At 46.6% G+C, this 21,954-nt stretch overlaps 1 protein-coding gene across 3 annotated transcripts in view; it reads right to left on the minus strand.

Moving 5' to 3' along the window:
• Positions 1-454: 454 nt before the first annotated feature.
• The window catches only part of LOC125029511 (muscleblind-like protein 2a), a 35,011-nt gene continuing 13,511 nt past the window's right edge, over positions 455-21,954 (minus strand). For 2 of the 3 annotated variants that reach the window (XM_047619442.1, XM_047619444.1), the window contains exon 2: positions 455-1,299. In XM_047619442.1, coding sequence (XP_047475398.1) covers positions 470-835 — 366 coding nt within the window. In that variant the 5' untranslated portion in view covers positions 836-1,299 and the 3' untranslated portion in view covers positions 455-469. Of the gene's footprint in view, positions 1,300-20,745; positions 20,849-21,954 lie in introns of those variants that run through there. The other variant, XM_047619443.1, reaches the window with a different exon arrangement.

Below are 21,954 nucleotides of genomic sequence, written 5' to 3' on the forward strand. Positions count from 1 at the left end.
TCCGCGGGGAAACTAAGCGTGAAAATAAAGATAGCGAGAGAGCCAACCGCCTGCGAGAATCCGGCCGCTACACGAACGCCCGTGATAACCACACGCTACACGAACGCCTCGTTACTCTCGCCGCCGCCACTTTCCGCGATATTATTTTTCCAGCTTGCAATGGTTTTCTTACTCCTAATTTGCTAACCATCTGGCTCAGATATTTATGTTTCGTAATAGTCCGCCGGCGGATATTAGGCGAAGCGTGTTTCATGCGAGAAGGATATTTTGGCGGGAGGAACGGCGCTCGTTGTCCGAATCCGCGCGCCATGGCGGCTGCGACGTGGCCGATGACGGATGCCGTGCGAGCGGCCGGCGGAGGCAATGGGCGCTGACGCCGGCGGACGGGCTCGCGCTCCAGGATCGAAGGCCAATGCGCTCGCTTTGCTTCAGGTTTTACGGGCGCGTTGAAAATATTCGCTATACATTACTAGTCATTTGGTAATATCATTACTTTATTTTTGGCTCGGGGATATTCTGAGCGATAAAAGAGGGTCCTCCAGCCTATCGCCCTCGCTGAAGTAGCAATGGAATCAAGGCATTCACACCTCTGAAAAGAAGGACGTGACGGGGCAGCGACACTTACCTTAATAGAGTCGTAGCAAGCGGTGACGCGTCCGTTCTGGACCTCGACGTTGGGCGGCGGGTGAGCGAACTTGCACTCCGTGTCCGGCCGCGTGCACTTGTTCCTCTGGAACTCGCGGCACACCTCCAGCTGGAGCCAGCGCGAGTCCTTGACGTTGAGGAAGTTGTTGACGTTCACCATTGCCATGTTGGGCACCCCCGGGCTCACCATGGCACTGTAGGGGGCGCTGTGCGCGGCGGCGGCGGCTGCGGCCGTGGGATCCAGTTGGCCGGTAGTCGAGACTCCAGGCGGAGTCTCACCACGCCTCCAATAAATGCTCGAACGACAGCCGTGAAAGCAGCAGCGGCAGGAGTCGAGGGGCAGGCGGCGTCGGTGCTGGTGATGTGGTGGGTGGTGGTGAGGTGGTGAAGTGGAGGTGGTGGTGTTTGTGGTGGTGGGTCCGGGCGCGCTGTTGGGTCACTCGGCTAACCACATTACCCGCTACACCGACACAGACACAAGCCCACACAGCAGCAAAAGCCTCGGGAGTAAGCGGTAACCACAAGTGTCCAGGACGGTTTTGTTTGAAAGCGAGCGCGTGGTGGTCAAGGTGGCTGCCAGCTGTTGGATCAAAGAAGCAAGCTGATGGCTGGCTGGAGTGTCAGGTGAGGTGGCAGGCACTCTCCGGGTAGGGTCTGCAAGAGAGAGGACGACGTCACATGGTGAACCACAGCGGGGCGCTACTACTTGGTCTGCACCGCCCCCGCCTGCCGCCCACGCCGCCCACACGCCCGGACAGCCGTTTCTACTACTCTACACACGCAACACACACTTTGACGTTAACGATCACCGCGTCTCGAACATTCGCAAAAAAAAAAAAAAAAAAAAAAAAAAAAAAAGTGCAAATGTTCGCGGAAGATCTCAAAGACACGAAGGTCAAAAAAAAAAAAAAAAAAAAAAAAGTCAAGCCTATGGAAGTTGTCAACTATTCAAAAATCTAAATCCTCAGGGTTCTTAAAAAAAAAAAAAAAAAAAATAATGAATAAAAAATGTCAGTTTAAAAAGAAAGTTAATCATGGCGGGCATGCTTGTCCCGCCATGACGCCCACGAGGAGCTCCAAGACAACTTCCACGGCGTGTGGGCGTGACTCCGAAAGCTACCCGGGCTGTCCAGGGCGGTGCTGGCGGTTACCACGAGACGCGTCCCCCTTGAGGTTCACAGCGGCCCCGTGGGCGGGTGCGGGCGGCGGAGGGCGGGGGAGCCGTGGCAGTGCGGGCGCTACTACTCATTCTCAGCTACAGGGGCGGGGAGGGCGGGGGAGGGCGGCGGGGCAGGGCGGGGCGGAGGGCGTGAAGATAGAGAGATAATTCGTAGAGGTAAATGGAGGGTGTGAGAAAAAAGGAAAGAGGGAGAGAAAGCGGCAAAGGGAATGCCAGACAGATTAATATACACATATGCATACATGTTTGAGCACACACACACACACACACACACACACACACACACACACACACACACACACACACACACACACACACACACACATATATATGTGTGTGTATATACATACACATACATATTTATATATATGTATATATATGTATATATACATATAAATACATACATACATACATACATACACACACACACACACACACATATATATATATATATATATATATATATATATATATACACAATGTATGTGCATATATATTATACATATCATGAAAATGTATATAAAACACACATACATATATATATAATTACATATGCATATACACACATATACATACATACATACATACATACATACATACATACAAACATACATATCTATCTATATATATGCATACATATATACATATATGCATATATTTGCGCATATATTTAGATATATATATACATATTCATATACAAATACATATATATAGTATAAATAAATATATATACATATATATAATAAAATATATAAATATATACATATGTATACATATCATAAATATAAATATCATACATTATATATATATATATATTATATATTATATATATACATGTATCATATATATATCATATATTGTTTTTATACATATGTACACATATATATATAAACATATATATAAATATATACATATATATTATATTATATATTATTCTTATACATATGTATATACATATCTATATATCTATATCTATATCTATCTATCTATCTATCTATCTATATGTACATATACTGAGAGAAAGAAAGAGAAAGAGAAAGAGAAGGAGAGAGAGAGAGAGAGAGAGAGAGAGAGAGAGAGAGAGAGAGAGAGAGAGAGAGAGAGAGAGAGAGAGAGAGAGAGAGAGAGAGAGCGAGAGAGAGAGAGAGAGAGCGAGCGAGAGAGAGAGAGATGGCTCAAGTACAAAAGAGTAGAAAAAAAAAGTAATAAGAAAATAAACTTACAGAAAAGAGGAAAAGGGGAAAAGGAAACAGAAAGACTGCAGAAAAAAAAAGATCCAAGTAAAAGGGAGGTAAATGAGGGTGAGGATGGAAGCGAGAGAGAGCGGGGGTGGGGGGGTTGGGGCAGTATGAAGAAGGCTAAACAAGATGGGGGGGGGGGGGGGTATGGATAACTAAAAGGAGGAGAGGGCTATGGAAGGCTAAAAGGGGGTAGGAATAGGAGGGGAGGGGTGTGGGATAAAGGGAAAGGGGAAGAGAAAGGGAAAGGGGAAGAGAAAGGGAAAGGGGAAGAGAAAGGGGAGGGGAAGAGGGAAGGGGGGGGAAGGAGGGGGAGGGAGCCAACAGCCCACACTGCCCAAGACACAGCAGTGATCAGCCCGCCAGCCCTAAAACCAAGCACATGGACGCTCAGCCTTAACAAGCGATCAGCTGGTCGTCGTCACAGAGGAGGGGGTAGGGGGGGGTGTTAGAGGAGTTAGAGGGGTAAAGGGGAGAAAGAGGGGAGTGGGGGGAAGGGGAAGAAAGAAAGAGAGAGAGGAGATAAGGGGAAGAAGGAAGAGAGAGGGGTCATAGAGCAAGAGTGAGAAGGAAGGAGAGAGAAAAAGAGAGAGAAAGAATGGTAAGGATAGTAGATAAGAGAGAGAGAGAGAGAGAGAGAGAGAGAGAGAGAGAGAGAGAGAGAGAGAGAGAGAGAGAGAGAGAGAGAGAGAGAGAGAGAAATACAGAAAGAGAGAAGGAGTATAGCAGGAAGAAGGAAAATAGAATTCTAGGGGGGAGGATAAAGAAAGGGAGGGTACAGAAGGGGAGGATACAGAAACGAAGAGTAGAGAGGGAAGGAAAGAGAGGGGGAAGATAGAGAAGGAAGGACAGAGAGGGGGTCAGACATGGCAAACAGGTTGGGATGGCACAGGTTAGGACAAGGGCCAGCCAGGTTACAAGGTGAAGAAGCCGCCATCTTCAATGAGACGGTACCTTCGGGGGAAAAAAAAAAAAAATCAGGCTATGCCAAAAAAAAAAAAAAAAATCATATTTCATCGGCCAAAGAAGAGTTCCAAAAATAATAACAGTTCTTAAAAAAAAAAACGGCAAAAAACAGAAGAGGCTATATTTCAGCTCAAAGGCGGCCCATCACTAATGAATTTTCGGAGAGTGGCATGTCATTCGAGATGCCCAAAATTACACACAAAAAAATGCGACTTAAGTATTCTCCTTGGGGATGGGGTGGGGGGGGGGGTATCGAGAAATAAGGACTGAAATAGAGGCAACAAATTAGAAGAAGAAGAAGAAGAAAAAGAAGGAGAAGAATAAGAAGAAGATGAGAGAGAGAGAGAGAGAGAGAGAGAGAGAGAGAGAGAGAGAGGAATTATCAGGTACTAGGGGAGTACATCCTAAAGTAAAACAAAAAGAACTTCGACCTTTTTCAAAACCTCCAAATATATATATACACTTTTTATACAAAAAATAGTCCAGGTCAAGTCAAAGAGTCAGAATATGCATAGTTACGAGACAAGACTAAGAGTGAAGAAAAAAAAAACTATAGATCAGGGTATCCGGGGGTAGGTGGGAGGGGGGGGGGCGACGTCGAGGGGGAGGGGCAGCGGGCATCAAGTCACTATACACAAAACTCCACGAGACCATTCCAAAAAAGAGGGGAAGGGGAAGGGGAGAATGGGAGAGAGAGAGAGAGAGAGAGAGAGAGAGAGAGAGAGAGAGAGAGAGAGAGAGAGAGAGAGAGAGAGAGAGAGAGAGAGAGAATAAGAAAATATATACGGCGGGGGTCGGAGAAGGCGGACCGTTCGTCATGCAAGATAAAGGGAGACATCGAAGCATCATGTGATCGTGGCACCTGGGTGAGTCGACGCCCAACACAACACTGAGGGAGAGAGGGAGAGAGAGGGAGAGAGAGGGAGAGAGAGGGAGAGAGAGCGAGAGGGAGAGGGAGAGAGAGGGAGAGGGGAGGGAGAGAGATAGGGAGAGGGAAGAAAGATAGGGCGAGAGGAGAGAGAGAGAAAGAGAGAGGAAAGAGAGATAGGGAGAGAGGTGAGAGAAAGAGAAAAAGGAGAGAGAGAGAGAGAGAGAGAGAGAGAGAGAGAGAGAGAGAGAGAGAGAGAGAGAGAGAGAGAGAGAGAGAGAGAGAGAGAGAGAGAGATATAAACTAATACCTATCTAGTGAATAAAAAAAATAAAAAAAAAAAAACAGTGACAAAGAAAAAAGAAAAAGAAAGAGAGAAAGAGAAAAGAGGACTCTTCATTCCCCCAAACTCACCCCCAGGTTCCCTAGCACACTGACAGAAAATCTCGTGACCACAGTGCCACTACAAGGCGGTGCCAAAGGAGAGGGGGTGGGGAAGTGCCAGAGTACGAGCAGAGGAGCTACAATCTACAAGCAGTGCGGGTATCGTTCAACGCGCTGTTACAAGTCCGGGCTTGAGTGTAGGTACCAGAGAGTACTAGGCGGTGAAGACAAAGAAACAGGGGCGCGAGGACTACACAGAGAAAGGCTACAAAAAGGATACAAATACACATAATAAATAAATAAAAACAAAAAAACAAAGACAGAGGTACAAAATATGTTTCTCAAACCACGAAACAAACAAAAAAAAAGTTATAAAGATAACTTCCATTTTTTTTTTCCTTCGTCTTAAAAAAATCGGTCTGATCATTTTTCTTTAAACTTGAAGAACTCCTGTCGTGTCCACAGCGGTATCGCGATTATTACGGCCTGTTCTTTGGAGAATAACTTGGCAGTCGTGTGTTTATCGGCATTAAAATGGCACGGTTTAATGTACGGTCACGTACGTGTACGGTTCTCCCGAATACGGTTACCAACGATGCTATTTCTACGCTCGTGATTTTCAATACCGAATTTTGAAATCTATCAGTGACATCAACGATATAAAATTCAGGTTTGTTAGTTTATGTTCTTTGTTGCTATGAGGTTAGTTGTTTAGCTTATGATGTTTGTAAGTACACAATGGAGCAATTTTGCCTACATTCACACATTGCGTGAGTTTCAGAACTACGATACTTAACATTCATAGAGAAAACACGTATCAGTGGTTATGGAGAGAGAGAGAGAGAGAGAGAGAGAGAGAGAGAGAGAGAGAGAGAGAGAGAGAGAGAGAGAGAGAGAGAGAGAGAGAGAGAGAGAGAGAGAGAGAGAGAGAGAGAGAGAGAGAGAGAGAGAGAGAGAGAGAGAGAGAGAGAGAGAGAGAGAGAGAGAGAGAGAGAGAGAGAGGGTGGGAGAGAGGGAGAGCAAAGAACTGAGAGACATAGCTGGGAAGCGACAGAAAAATAGATATATAGATAGATAGATAGATTGATAGAGAGAGAGAGAGAGAGAGAGAGAGAGAGAGAGAGAGAGAGAGAGAGAGAGAGAGAGAGAGAGAGAGAGAGAGAGAGAGAGAGAGAGAGAGCACGAGGTAAAACGGAGGGGAGGGGGAGTGGGGGGATGAGAAGTTACATCGGGGAAGCGGAGCGACGTAGCACTGGCACTCTGGGGATTAACAGTGCCACCTACTCTGCATGACACGTACGGCTCAGGGATTTAAGTCAGAGGAAAATTTCATATATATATATTTTTTTTTTACATATATATATGAAAAAAGGACAAAAGGAAAACTGAAAAATACAATTGACCTAATACAACGGAATAGAACGGTTACCACATACGCTAAGACCACGAATCCAAAACGAAGACAAGAAAGAAAGAAAGAAAAGAAAAACAAGAGAATAACTGGAGCCATAAGAAGGTCATGAATGCACCTAAAACAAACTGGTGTTCATCGTCATGCACGGGTAATGGGCCTCGATACTAAGGTGCAAGCATGCGTGGCGACAGGGATGGCGCCACTCCAGGGGGGGTGGGGTGGGGGTGGGGGTGGGGGGGAGGCAAGACACATACACACACACACACACGAGCGCTTATATACACATACGTGCTTACGTACATGTGGTGTAATTCATACACACACACACACATACATACACATACACAAACACATACACAGACACGTATACACATGCGTGCGTGTGTGTGTATTTCTTTCTGTGAGAGTGTGTGTGTGTGATCGAACGAGTGAATGAGTGAGTGCCTATGTGTCTTCCTTCGAGGGACCCACGGCACCGGCAGACCAGACCCCCCCCCCCCCCCCAACTCATTTCGCGCACTCCGTCGGCTGAAGTATCGTGCGCATAGGTGAACGAGGGGGGAGTAGGGGGGGGAGGAGGTGACTGGGTAAGAAAGTGTTACGCAACCATGACACGTATAACAATACGAGCCCCTCCCTCCCTCCCCCCTGCCCCCCCACCCCCTCCTCGTCTCAACCACACCTGTTCAGCAACTGCACTTCTCCCTCCCTCCCTCCGTCTCTCCCTCTCCCTCCCTCCTTCTCTCCCTCTCCCTCTCCCTCCCTCCTCTCCCTCTCCCTCTCCCTCCCTCCTTCTCTCCCTCTCCCTCCCTCCCTCCTTCTCTCCCTCTCCCTCCTTCTCTCCCTCTCCCTCCCTCCTTCTCTCCCTCTCTCCCTCTCCCTCCCTCCTTCTCTCTCTCTCCCCCTACCTCCCTCCTTCTCTCTCCCTCTCCCTATCCCTCTCAATAAATCAGAAACGCAATAACGAACAGAGATAAAGAGAATGAGGAGAACAGAAGACAGGGGAAGAACGAGGGTGATAGGGAAGAAAGAAAAGACAATTAAGAGAAAAGACAAAAAAAGGCCAAACTTCAGGTAAGAATCGAGGTGTAAGACAAGGTCTGTCAATAGGTTAGGGCGAAAGAAAAAAAAAGAAAAAAGTCTGGTATGTCTCTAGGTGGGGGCATTGAGTGGGGGGGAAGGGGGGGAGGGGAGAAGGGGGGGGGGAGGAGGAGGGGAGGAGGAGGGGGAGGAGGAGGAGGAGGAGGAGGAGGAGGAGGAGGAGGAGGAGGAGGAGGAGGAGGAGGGGGAGGAGGAGGAGAAGGGGGAGGGAGGAGGAGGAGGAGGAGGAGGAAGAGGAGAAGGAGGAGGAGAAAGAGGAGGAATAGATGATTAGATCTAGACTAGCAAGAAGAGAATGATAAAAAATAGTAATAAGGAAGAGGAGGAAGAGGAGGAGAATGAAGCAAGAGGAGGATAAATAACGTACCAGAGAGTACAGCTCCCACCCCGCCCGAGAGAGGCAGCGCGAGCCAAGCAAGCACCACGAAACAAGGACATGCAACCTCGGCCGGGATGTCCCAAGGTCCCGCTACCTCCTCCTTCTCCTCCTCCTCTTTCTCATTCTCCTCTTCTTACTCCTCCTCCTCCTACTACTATTTCTCTTTCTCCTTCTCATTCTCTTCTTATTCCTCTTCCTCCTCCTCTTTCTTCTTCCCCGCCTATTCCTCTTCCTCCTCTTCTTTCCTCCTCTCCCCCATCCTCCTCCCTCTTCCCTGCCCCTCCACCTCCTACCCCCCCCCCCCTCCGCGCTCCTACAAAGCCCTCACTTCCTCAAACTCACGCGACCTTCACGCTCCTGCCCGCCGTCGCTGCCGCCGCCCGCCGCCTCCGCCGCCCGCTCTACTGACGGACAAAGAGCGAGTGCGGATAGCGGTAAACATGGTGATGCGGCGGCGGCGGCGGCGAAGGAGAGGATACGGCACTAACTTCACCTCTTTGCCATGAACGCCTGAGGTAGAGAGAGAGAGAGAGAGAGAGAGAGAGAGAGAGAGAGAGAGAGAGAGAGAGAGAGAGAGAGAGAGAGAGAGAGAGAGAGAGAGAGAGAGAAGAGCGTAAGAATGAGAGAGAGAGAGAGAGAGAGAGAGAGAGAGAGAGAGAGAGAGAGAGAGAGAGAGAGAGAGAGAGAGAGAGAGAGAGAGAGAGAGAGACAGAGACAGAGACAGAGAGCACCAGAACAAAAGCAACACATACGAGAAAAGAAGACAAATAAAAACAAAAATTAAACAAAGAAATATCTCGATGCGTCTCTGTTGTTATTACCGCTATCGTTTTTTTGTTTTTTTATTTTCCTTCGTTATTTACGTAGACAGGAACGATGACGTCTAGCTTAGCCTTGGGCAAATCGGACAGTTATTCCCCTCCGATCAACGGTCTCTCTCGCGTCCTATTTTAATTAAAGTCTTCATTTTTATTATTTCTTATCTTTTAGTTTTTTATTCTTTATTTTTTAAATCAAAGTCCTTTTTTATTTAACTTCTTGAAAGACATTCGTGTCTATTGTTCAGTCTACGGCGAATGGGGAGAAAATGAAGCATGTTGAAAAAAAAATAAGAAATTAAAACAAATAATGAATTAGAAAAAAATAAAGAACTTCAAAGAGTGAGAGAGAGAGAGAGAGAGAGAGAGAGAGAGAGAGAGAGAGAGAGAGAGAGAGAGAGAGAGAGAGAGAGAGAGGAGAGAGACAGAGATAGAGAGAGTGTGAGAGAGGGAGATAGAGAGAAAAGAGAGAGAGAGAGAGAGAGAGAGAGAGAGAGAGAGAGAGAGAGAGAGAGAGAGAGAGAGAGAGAGAGAGAGAGAGAGAGAGAGAGAGAGAGAGAGAGAGAGAGAGAGAGAGATATGCAATGTAATCTCGTCAGCGTTATCTGCGTTGCTGTGGGGGAGACCCTTTCCCGAGATACGGAGGCAGCAAGTGCCGTAGGTTATCTCAAGACTCCTTGGCGCTTATCTCGACTTGGATTTAGATGCTCCCTCCCTCGATTTCCCCTTCCCCTCCCCCTTCCCTCTCCCCCCCCCAACTCACTCCTCTTTCCCTTACCTCCTTCCCCTAACTCACCCTCTACCCAACTCACTCCTCCAACTTTGCTATTTCCCTTTCCCTTTCTCATCCCCTTCCCCTAGCCAGCTCTACCTCTCCCACCCTCTTCCCCACTCACTTCAACCTTCCCTCTCTCTCTCTCTTCCCCTTTCCTCTCCCCCTCTCACCTCTACCTCCCTTCTTCCTTCCCCTTTCCTCTTCCCTACTCACCTCCACCTCCCTTCTTCCTTCCCCTTCCCTCTCCCCCCACCCCCTACCCCCAACGACGCCTGCAATATACCAGCGACACGAGAGAGAGATTTAGATTACGGTGACTATTCTTTTCTTGCTCTAAGATTACGGTGACTATTCTTTCCCTGCTTATCGCTTTTTGTAAAGCATTTTACGTGTGTATTTTTACGGTGTAATATCTTATCGTGGGTTGCTTCTGGAGAGAGAAGCACACTGACTTACTGATTGAGATACAGACAGATCGAGATATGGTTACAAAAAAAAGGGGAAGGAGGGAGAGGGAGAGGTAGGGAGAGAGAGAGAGAGGAAGGGAGAGGGAGAGGGAGAGAGGGAGAGAGAGAGAGAGATAAAGACAGGGAGAGAGAGAGAGAGAGAGAGAGAGAGATAAAGACAGGGAAAGACAGAGAAAGAGAGATAAAGACAGAGAGAGAGAAAGTGATGAAGACGGAGAGAAAGAGAAAGAGGTAAAGACAGAAAGAAAAAGAGAAAGAGAAAGAGAGAGAGAGAGCAGATATACCTCGATGACTCAGTGGGTGCTTGTTAAGGGGGGGGGGAGGGAGGGGGGAAACCGAACCCTGAAAGAGCCTCCGCATAATTACTCCCACTTCAGTTATAAAAACCAACAAGCGTATTATGTTGTTTTCCTTCATAACATCGCGCTCTATGCGACGGTATATCTTAAACTCCTAAATATCTTCCTTTCTAAAAAAGCTATCACATTTAAAGTCTTCTTTTTTTTAATACTCTTTCTCATTTTGGGAAAACATCTTGTGGCTTATGCGTAGTGTAAGATTCTAAAAATATCGTCGCTCAGTAGTATATTTTTTTTTAAAAGTGAATGCGCCGGGTGTTGGGCTGGGATGGGATGCAGGAAAAAGGGGGGGGGGGGGGTTGATGAGAAACTCTTTTCTTGCTCTTTCTTTCTTTCGTTCTCTTTCTTATTCTGTCTTTCTTTTTTCTCTTTCTTTCGTTCTTTCTTTCTCTTTCTCGGTCTTTCTTTCTTTCTCTCTCTCTCGTTCTTTCTTTCTTTCTCTCTCTCGTTCTTTCTTTCTCTCTTTGTTTCGTTCTTTCTCCCTTTCTTACTTTCTTAATCTCTCTCTTTCTTTTACTCTTTCTCTCGTGAAATTACGTGAAGAAGGAAACAGTCAGAGACGAGGGAGAGTAGCATCAAAACTGCTAGATGCAATAACTTATCTCCGTGTTAGATCTTCGTAAATAGTGTTAAGCAAAACGACGCTAAACAGGTAAGAGACAACAATACAATAGCGATAAGACGGAAAAAAGCTGAGTCATGGATATGAACCAAGATTAGGACTGGCATTAAAAATAATAATAATGAAAAGATAGCGACACGGTTTTGTGACAGACGAATAACTGTTGCTTAGGGGGAAAAAAAAACTGTGTATAGAGGATAATAAATGTTGATAAGCAACGTTTTGATCTTTTCTAAAATCCTGATATAAGCGGAAAGTATCTCAAACGCATTTAGTTAATATCACACCAGCAATAACATTATCAATAATAAAGGCATTCATGATAATAATAATGAGAAGAACGATAATGATAATAATAATGAGAAGAACGTTGATAAAAATAATCATTAATAATGAAAAGATCGATAATAATAATGATAATATCGTCAATGATAAATAAGTTTATAACCATATTTTATAGTTTTCCTTATACCATAAAACTTATACGAATAATCAACAACAATAATAATAAAAACAATAATAATAATAATAATAATAATAGTAATGATAATGATAATGATACCAATAATAAAACAATAAGAGTAACGACAATAATAACAATAACAATTATAACAACAAAAATAATAAAAAAATAAAAACCGACAAAATACACTTCAAAAAAGCAGTTTGCCTCAGTGTTGTTATTTGAATATCTAGCATTTTCAAACATTTCCGACAAAAAAACGATTTTCAATTGGCTGAGAAGACACACAAGGATACAGCATTTTTTTGCATAAACCCCGGCTGCCGCGACATTTTCTCGTTGAGGGGGGGAGGGGGGGAAAGGAGATAGGGGAAGGGGGGGAGGGAATGGGGGTAGGGTAGGAGGAGGAGAGAGGAAGAGGGGGAATGAAGGGTAGGGGAGGAGGAGGAGATAGGGGAAAGGGGAGAGGGAGGGGGCATGAGGAGAGAGAGGGAGAGGGGGAAGGAGGAGGAGATAGGGGTAGGGGAGGAGGAGGAAGGAGGGGAGAGAGGGGGAGATATGGAGATAGTGAATCAACGAGAGAATATGAGAGAAGCAAAATAGAGAGAGAGAGAGAGAGAGAGAGAATCCATTAGGGCTCAGAAGACGGATGCCAACACACCGGAAATGCTCAGAGCACAAGGATACTCTCACTCATCCATCATGATCCGCGTCATCAATCTGCAACTTGCACCGTGATCTGCAATGCCAGACGGTCTGCTTGCTGAGCGATGACAAAAACATTCCTTGAGTGTTTGCTAATGAATGCGTGGGATTATCATTATTATTAACATTATCATTATGATATCATCATTACTATTATTACTAGTCAGTGTGAGTGTGAGTGTGTATGTATGTATGTATGTTTGTGTATGTGTGAGTGTGTGTGAGTGTGTGTTTGTGTGTGTGTATGTGTGTGTGTGAGTGTGAGTGTGAGTGTGTGTGTGTGAGTGTGAGTGTGAGTGTGAGTGTGAGTGTGAGTGTGTGTGTGTGTGTGTGTGTGAGTGTGAGTGTGAGTGTGAGTGTGAGTGTGAGTGTGTGTGTGTGTGTGAGTGTGAGTGTGAGTGTGAGTGTGTGTGTGTGTCGCCTGATTACGTTTTACTTCCGTTCGTTATCTGACTTTTATGAATATAATCAGACGATTTGCTTTCTCTCCCCACACCCTTTTATCCCAAAATCTGCTCCATTTCGACCCTTTCTTGGATATTTCTTGCTCCGAGTCCACCGATAATCTCGAGACTCTTAAACATTGTGCAAAATAGCTTTCTTTTATTTTTTTTCGCGCGTTTCCCGGCACTGAAACATAAAAATTTTGTTTAAGTGAATGTTCAATTCCTTCTCCCTCTCTCTTACTCTCCTTCCCTCCCTCTCTCTCTCCATCGTCTTTTTGTCTTCTACTTCCTTTTTCTTCACGTTCCTGGAAATGATGTGTTAAAACTGTGACCACACGCTCTCTCGATCCTCGTAGTTGCACTTGAACTTAGGAAATGACCAGGTAGCGGGGTCGGCGGTCTTGTTGGACGGGCAGGAAAACACGTACACACAAGCGAACAGACATATAAACAGGTGTGTATTCTCTATCCCTCTATTTTCTTTTAGCCTGTGCACATCTGCCTATCTCTCTTTCTTCTTTTGAACTTTTGAATCATTCAAGTTTCAATCTTATATACTAGTCCTGTCTTTCATATCTCTATCTCTCTCTCTCTCTTCCTCCCTCCCTCCCTCCCTCCCTCTCTCTCTCTTCCTCCCTCCCTCCCTCCCACCCTCTCTCTCTCTCTTTCTTTCCCTGTCTTTATCTCTCTCTCTCTCCCTCTCTCCCTCTCTTTCGCTAAACGTTTATTTTCGAAGTTTATTTTAAAATGGACTCGACAGGCTTTTATTCTGTCCATTCCCTTTTCATATTTTCGTTCGGAAATTCACTTCCTCTCCTTCATCCTTCCTCTATGCTTTTTTATTACATTTTTCACTTCAGCCCTCCTTCGTTTCCCCTCGTTTCTCTCACTTGCACACCAATTCCTGATAAAACTGGGAAAATAAAACCTCAACATGCTATCAGTCATTCGTGTTGAACGGAATATTAGCTTTGGCTAAATTCCTTGCCTACTTGAGCAACACATTACAGACACACAGACCGACAGACAGACAGACACAGACACACACACACACACACACACACACAAATACACACACACACACACCAAAAAAAAATCTAATATATGCATTCGTTCTTACGTATTCATATATCAACGAAATCCTCCCGGGGTGAACAATATAACGAAGAAATGATTCATACACACATCTTATTGTGGTTTATTTATGTCCTTTCTCCTTTGACGCATTCTCTTGCCTTTCTTTCCCTTCCTACCTACCTGCCTAAATACCTTACCTTACCCTCCTCCTGCCACATTTTCCTTTGCAAAAGCTGCTTACTCCCGTCCTGCCCTCTCTTCCCAGTCATCCCCTCTCCCCCTCTTCCCCCCCACCCCTCCCTCCCCCTCTTTCCCCCTTCCCCTTTCTTTTCCCCTCCCCAGCCACCCCTCTCCCTCTCTTTCCTCCCCACCCACCCCTCTCCCTCTCTTTCCTCCCCACCCACCCCTCTCCCTCTCTTTCCTCCCCATCCACCCCGTCTCTCCTTTCCAGCCCCCCTCCCCTCCCCTTTCCGCAGGTGTAGCCGCCGGCCCAATCTTAATTTAAAACGGCTGCCCAGGTTAACTTTGGGCCGCGTTTTAACAAACGTTTTGGACTACGGAGTGTCTCTACAACGCAATGTCTCCGCGCAAAGCCGCCGTCTGGGCGTCCTCCTCGCCTGCAGAATCCGTTTGGGGGGGGTTTCCCCGCCGCCCACTCGGGGTTGTCACTGGGGGCCGGAGGGTGTTCGTTGATTGAGTATGTTGGTGTTGGTTATTGTTTTTATTATGGGTTTTCTCGGGTAACGTTCAAGTGGGGGGGTTGTTGGGGGGGTATGGGGGGGCGGGGTTTGGGATGGCTGTAGGGTTTTTTTGTAGGAGTGTCGTGCGAGGGGACGGCGGGGGTGGTGGGGGTAGGGGGTGGGGGGGGGGTTGGGGGGGGGGGTCAAGGGCGTAGGGGGGTGGGAGGGCGTTGTCGGGGGGGGGGGGGGAATGGCGGTTTGGGTTTGGTTTGAGCTGGGGGGGAGGGGGGGAGGGGGGGGGGTGCGGGGGGTGGGTGTGGTGGTGATGGTGGGGGGGAGGGCAGGGGGGGTGGTGGCTGGTATAGTGGGGTGGTTTTGAGGGGTTACTGAGGGTGGGGAGTGAAGGAGGATAAGAGCGCTTGGGAGTATAGAGGAGAGTTTGAAGGAGTGTGTGAGTTGGAGGGGAAAAGGAATCAAAGTGAGCGTGAGAGTTTTGAGTAGGAACTAGAGGGGGGAAAAAACCCCCAACCCGGGAGGGGGGGCGAGCGCGCGCGCGAGGCATCGGACGCGACCCGTAGCAGACAGAGGAGCATGCCGCCGCACTCACGCTCGGCAAAATTCTCGCTCTCCCTCTCCCTTTTTCCCTTTCCCCCTCTCCCTCTCCTCTCCCTCTCCTCTTCTCTCCCTCTCTCTCTCCTCTCTCTCTTCTCCTTCTCTTCTTTTATCTCCCTCTTCTCTTTCTCCCTCTCTCTCTATCTCCCTCTCTCTTATCTCCTCTCTCTCTATCTCCCTCTCTCTCTATTCCCTCTCTCTCTATCTCCCTCTCTCTCTATCTCCCTCTCTCTCTATCTCTCTCTCTCTCCCTCTCTCTCCCTCCCTCCCTCTCTCTCTCTCAGTTCCCCTCTCTCTATCTCCCTCTCTCCCTCCCTCCCTCTCTCTCTCAGTTCCTCCCTGCGCCTAATTTCTATTCCCAAGTCTAAGAAGCTATTTCCGAGATAGAGTAAGAATCTCTGCCGTTGCGTCTCCCGGTTCTTGCGCGGTGTTCCGGTTCTGCTGGCTTCGTGGTTCCCGGTTCTGGTTCTCAGGGGAGGAGAGGAGAGGGGAGGGGAGGAGAGGGGAGGGGAAGGGAGGAGGAGGAGGAGGGGGGAAGAGGGGAGCGAGGGGAAGGGAAGAGGAGAGAGGGAAGAGCAGGAATGAAGAGAAAGAAAGCCTGGGAGGGTTGGATGGTGTGTGGAGGGGGGGGGGGAGGGGCGGAGGGTTAGGAGAGACGGAGAGAAAGAAAAGAGGAAATAGCGAAGGTGAGTGGAGACTGAGAGAGGGAGAAGAAACGGGGTGGGGAGGGAGGGAGCGAGGAGGGACAGAGAGAGAGAGAGAGAGAAAGAGAGAGAAAGAAAGAGAGAAGGAGAGAAAGAGAGAAAACAAAAATAAGAGAAAAGGAATTGGAAAACGAAGACTCAGAAGGGAAGAGGGAAGAGGAGGGGGAGGAGGAGGGTCCGTCCGTGAACGACCGCCCTCCCGGCTACCCTTCACGACAGAACGCGGGAGGAGGCGGTTGAATGAACTGTGCCGCACCCATAATGCAGGCGGGAACCGGTCACCGATGCAAGCAAGCAAGCAGGCCATGCAGGTACTCCCTACTCCGCCCTGCTTCCTTCAACATCCTGGCTCCTTCTACTTCGGTTTCTAGAGGATGTTACGCAAGTGCATCTACAACGCGTTATCCGTTTTGCTTGTTTGTGTGCTTGCTGGGTGCGTCTCCCCCCCCCCCCCCCTTTGTATGTGTGTGTGTGTGTGTGTGTGTGTGTGTGTGTGTGTGTGTGTGTGTGTGTGTGTGTGTGTGTGTGTGTGTGTGTGTACGTGTGCGCGTCCTGATAAATATGCTGTCGGAATATCATTTCGGAAATATGGCAGAGAAAAAATATGAAGCTTTTTCCAATGAATTTCTCCAAAAGTATGAAACAAATAAAGAAAAAAAAGTCACACACACAAAAACATACTTAACGAAGAACAAAATACACATAAAAATAACAAGAAACAACATAAAAGAAGACCTTGGTACCTTGTTGTTGAGGTTCGCATACACTGAGGGGACAATTTAACACTGGCAGCCATATAGGGCATCTCACACAGAAGCTGATGCCATATAAGGGCACGGTTTTCAAAGGGATCTTTTCACGACCAACACATCCTACTCATTCTCCCCACCCCTCCTCTCTTCCCTTTGACTTTCTTTCTTTTTCTGTCCTTCTCTTCTCATTCTCCTTTTATTCAAGATGTCCATGTGTGCATAATAAATGTGAATACTGTGAGCGTATCCTTATCTACATGTGCATTGGTTAATATAAAGGAACGTGTCCATATAAGGATGAATATAGGTAAATATAATGATAAAAGTAAAAATAAATATACGTCGTTGGTATACAGACCGATATACAGATAGATATAACCACACCATTCAATACAGAACACATATGCACGTGAGCAAGAAGGCTAAACGTCTATCCACGCGGTATCTACATGCGCCGCGGACACCTGCAGGAGATGAACGGGAAGGAGGCTGCTAGGTCAACACTCGGGGATTAAAAGCTCAAGACGCAGATTAGGAGAAGCTAGTCAGCTCCCTGTACGCGACCGGGGATCCTAACGATGAAGAAGAAAAATATAGGAAAAAAAGAGAGGAAGTAGGAGGTGGAATGATGTGAAAGAAGGGGAGGGGGGGGGGGGCTTGGTAAAGGAGGGGAAAGGGGCAAGGGAGGAGGGAGAGAAACGAAAAGGGGACCGAGAATGAAAGGCAAATCCGAGGGATTATCTACTCTATCTACATCTACCATTACCCAACCGCTTTCTACAATACCCGCCTGGCCACCCTATCCAATCTTCCTCATCAATTCGCCGCTAGTTACTGATCTTTACGTTACGACCCTAAGCACTCCCTTCCCTCGTTTACAACAGACGCCGTAACAAAAAGCAATAACAATAAACAGTGACAATGATCAATGCATTTCTTATTTCCTAATGTTTACTAGCTATTTAAAATCTCTGCCATCGAGGATATAAGAAGACTGAAGTTGCTCGGGAACCAGAGGCATCAAACAGGTTAACCTCTTTACCAATCAGGCGAGAGGCTTAAGTCTCGAGGAGAGGAATAGGAAGAGGAGAAGGGATGGAGGAAGGGGGAAGAGGAAGATGAGGAGGGGAAGTGGAAGCGGAGAGTGAGGAGGGGATGGGGGAAGGGGGAAGAGGTAGGGGGATGAGGAGGGGAAGTGGAAGGGGAAGTGGAAGGGGGAAGGTGAGAAAGGACGGGGAAGAGGGGGAGGGACGGAGGAAGAGAGAGAGCGAGAGAGAGGAAGGAGAAGGGCGGGGAACGGAAGGGAGGAAGGGAGGAAGGGAGGCATAGGGCAAGGGGGGAGGGGAAAACAAAAAAAAACAAGGCAAAAAAGAATTCATGATGCCATTGCCCTACAGTATCAATTGATATTAATGGGTTGGTTTATGCGTTTTTTTCTCTCTCGATGTAGATCTTGCTATAGTGTGGCTTGAGCGCTTTGTTTTTATTTCCCTCTAACCCGTTTTATTCTATAATTTTACTTTCTTCCTAACAAGATATCCGAAGACGAGTATCTGACGGACGACAAACAATCACAAAGGAATAACAATATAGTGAAAAAATATAATATCTAACCAAGATTCATTTCCAACCCATAATAACAATGCTTACAATAACAATATATATTTTTTAAATAATACGATGATGATAGGTGTGGCATTAAATAGAGGAAGTGGTTTTCTTTTTCTTTTTTTTTACTTCCTTTTCATTCTGTATTTTTCCGGTTTTTTATTTTCGCTTTTTGTGTTTGTTTTTTTTTATGTGGTATTGGCTGCGGCGGCGGCGGCGGTGAGCTGCGCGCGGGGGGGAGGGGGGGAGGGGGGGGGGGTGCCCGGCCGACGCCTGGCGGTGGTCGCTGCAACCTCGGACACCTGACCTCTCAGTCGATCCTGGCGCGCATTAAACCCACGGCTAAAAATACAACTAAATGAATAAAATACAGCATACACAACCCCGGCACCCTTTTCAAGCCTTTCGGAATGCGTAAAGGAGTTTCTTCTGCACTCGGGACACTTTCTAATCATTTACCCAAGCCTCTCTTTCTCCCGATAGCTGGCGGTGTGAACAACCTCCTCCTCCTCCAGTGAAAACGGCCTGAGGGATTTTTTTTTTTTTTTTTTTTTTTATGAACAGAGGCGAAGAAGGGAAGGAGGATAAGGATAAGTCCGATATGCGAAGCTGAGCTTCGCCCGGGCTATGCCAATGCGAAGGAGGAGAGGAAGAAAAATAGGGGAGAGAGAGAGAGAGAGAGAGAGAGAGAGAGAGAGAGAGAGAGAGAGAGAGAGAGAGAGAGAGAGAGAGAATCAACCAGACACGTCGTAAGGTTTCGATGTGGAAAAAAATAATCAGGGAGAGGGGGGGGGGGTGATAGTGACAGGAAGTGACGGCATGAGATAACGTTCTTCAGGCCACACTATTCGCCTCTCGCCCAAAATCTCGTATTTCAACTCTCGCGCGCATTCGTTATCTTATCGCGGAGTCATCACATTATAAACGTTAACAAGGGTTATTTGAATTTGTAAAATCAATGACAGCGTTCGTTTTTACGGGTGTTCTTTGTCAACTGCTTCACGTGGTCTGTCAATTAAACAAATCCTTGTTTATCTCTTTGTCTGATGTATTTTCCTTCCCTCTCTCACTCTGTCTCTTTCTTTCGCTCTCCACTCTTTTCTATCTCTCTCTCTCTCATTCTCATTCTCATTCTCATTCTCTCTCTCTCTCTCTCTCTCTCTCTCTCTCTCTCTCTCTCTCTCTCTCTCTCTCTCTCTCTCTCTCTCTCTCTCTCTCTCTCTCTCTCTCTCCAAAAAATCAATAAATTCGTTTCTCTCCTCCACGCATCCTTCTGAAAGCCACTTCTATTCAAATCCCTCCTTCTTTATGTCGAGAAAGTAAGCATCAGGCTTTGGTCATCCCCTCTCCTGCCCCCTCTGTCCTCCCTCCCTCCCTCCTTCCCTCCCTCCACCAAACCAGACAAAACTATCGTTTCCCAACGCTTGTTATTGTAAAGATGGTGTTGCCATCTCGCCCGCTCAGCAGCCACGTCGCCTCAGCCCGTGGATGCAGCCGCAGCCTCCGCGCCCCGCCAGACGCCCTCGTCCTTAATGAAGCAGTGGACAAGTCGTAAAACAGCTGTTTGCGCCACGTGTCTCCTGATTACACACGGCACAAGACCTGCGTGCCATGGTTATCTTGGCCTCCAGGCACGATAGCGGCACACATGTCGCAAATCTCGTCGCGTATTGAGTTGTAAATTTCGCGATGCCAGTCTGCCCTCTGCTGGATCTCCTATTTGTGAATGGACTTTGTCTCGTCAGGTGCTTGGAACTTTCTGTAATCAGAAATGCCCAATACTCTGCACAGATTACGGCCTTCATTAGCATCGTGCACAGACAGATGTGATATCTGTCCTTGGAGTGTGCACGTAGCATGTGGCATCTATCACTACTCTCACAGCACAGTAGTATAGACAGGACCACTCCCGGAGGAGGATGCCACGTCGCCAATAAATCCCCGGCCGTGGTCATAAGATACGGCTGCAAGATTCTTGCCACATTCATCAGCAAAGAAAGGCCTTTTCAACGTATATGTATGAGAACTGCAGACCGTCTAAATCCCGTTCTATACGACCATTTCCATTAATTACTAATTGGCACCTCCGATGATGTCATCGATGAGTGTGTGACGTCACATCGCAGGCGCGAGATATGTTCCCCTTCCTGCCTCATGTACGAGAACCCTCGATGCACCATGCTTCCCCACTTGACACAGTGACACCCAAACTAAACAAAAGTGATCGCCACACTCCGACTCCTGTCTACCTATACAGCGAGCCACTACATCGGCCTGCTACGTGTAACCCTCACGTGCAAAAATCTGAACAAAATATCATGTTTACACACCATACGTTACGACTGCACTGCCATCCCACACACAAACATGAGGCCAGCTAGCGAGCAGCTGAGTGTCACGACACAGAGTCTACACACCATCAGCATGGCCGTCATGAGGTAGCCAAGCCCTTCTGCTTCCCCCACGGTACTAGCCCACTCACCATGATATCTTATCCTTTGTTCACGTGATATCCTGAGAGATGGAAACGCTCGGCCCGGGTGACAAAACTAGGCGCGGCTCACGCATGCGCACTGAAAGCAGAGGGCCACGCAGAGACGCACCGGGTGGCGCTGCGAGTGGAGTCCACGGTGTGTTTGTGTGTATGTGTTGGTGTGTGCAATTAAGGCGTTATTGTTAGAGCCGATACACAACCTAACTAAAAATGCAACAAATAAAGAAAATTATATAAACAATTCTACGATAATAACAAAACTTAACGTCTGACCTTACAAATACCCAAAAGCATAAAAAACAAAAAATAACAAAAACAATTACAAAAATCAATGACAATAATAAAATAATAGTTCAACCAAATAACAGAAACATAAATCCAACATAAAAGCAAGAACAAAGACATGACAAAGAAACTCCCACCTAACAAAAAATACCTTAACCCAAAAATAACCTTTACCCAAGAAAAAAAAAATCTAAATATCAACAAAAACAATAACACAACTAAATATCGCAATTAACAACAACAACAAAATATCTGCTACATGAAACAAGGCAATGGTAATTAGAACGACAAACGAGCGGTTCTGAAGCGTCATTTAGTCGTTTCCTCAGCGATGTCAAGCGATGTCAAGCTGATGGCATTAAAACGACGACGGTGCCATCTACCGGTTAACGGAGTCGTGAGGTTCTTCTCCGGTATCCCAGTTCCTCATTTCGTCTCTCCTTTTCGCTTTATTGTATTATTTCTTTGCGTATTTTTTATTGGGGGGAGGGAGGGAGGGGGGAGGGTTGTTGTCATGGGGAGGGGGGGTCGTTATTCACTCTTTTTTTATTTTATTTATTTCTATGGTTTATCTGCGTATGTATTTGATAATTATTATTATTTATTTAGTTATTTAGAGGGGGAAGGTTTTTTTTTCTCTCACATTTCTCTGCGTATCTGATTCGTCTGGTAATTTTCGTTGTTATTCTTCTTATCCAATCCCATTTAATCTTATCCTTTTCTACCTTTTCTTTTAACCTTTCTCTTATGCCCATTTCCTCCTTCTCTTCCTCCTCTTTTTTCTTTTCCCTTTTTTTCCCCTCCATCTCATCTTCTCGTCAAAACGGTACGGCTCACTATTCTACAGTTACCTGACGTTTTATAGACGTTGTAAAAACCCCCCCTCCCCTACCTCTTCCCCAGCCCACACCA

This window comes from Penaeus chinensis, chromosome 10 (assembly GCF_019202785.1).
Source record: "Penaeus chinensis breed Huanghai No. 1 chromosome 10, ASM1920278v2, whole genome shotgun sequence".
In the NCBI taxonomy this organism is placed as follows: Eukaryota; Metazoa; Arthropoda; class Malacostraca; order Decapoda; family Penaeidae; genus Penaeus; species Penaeus chinensis.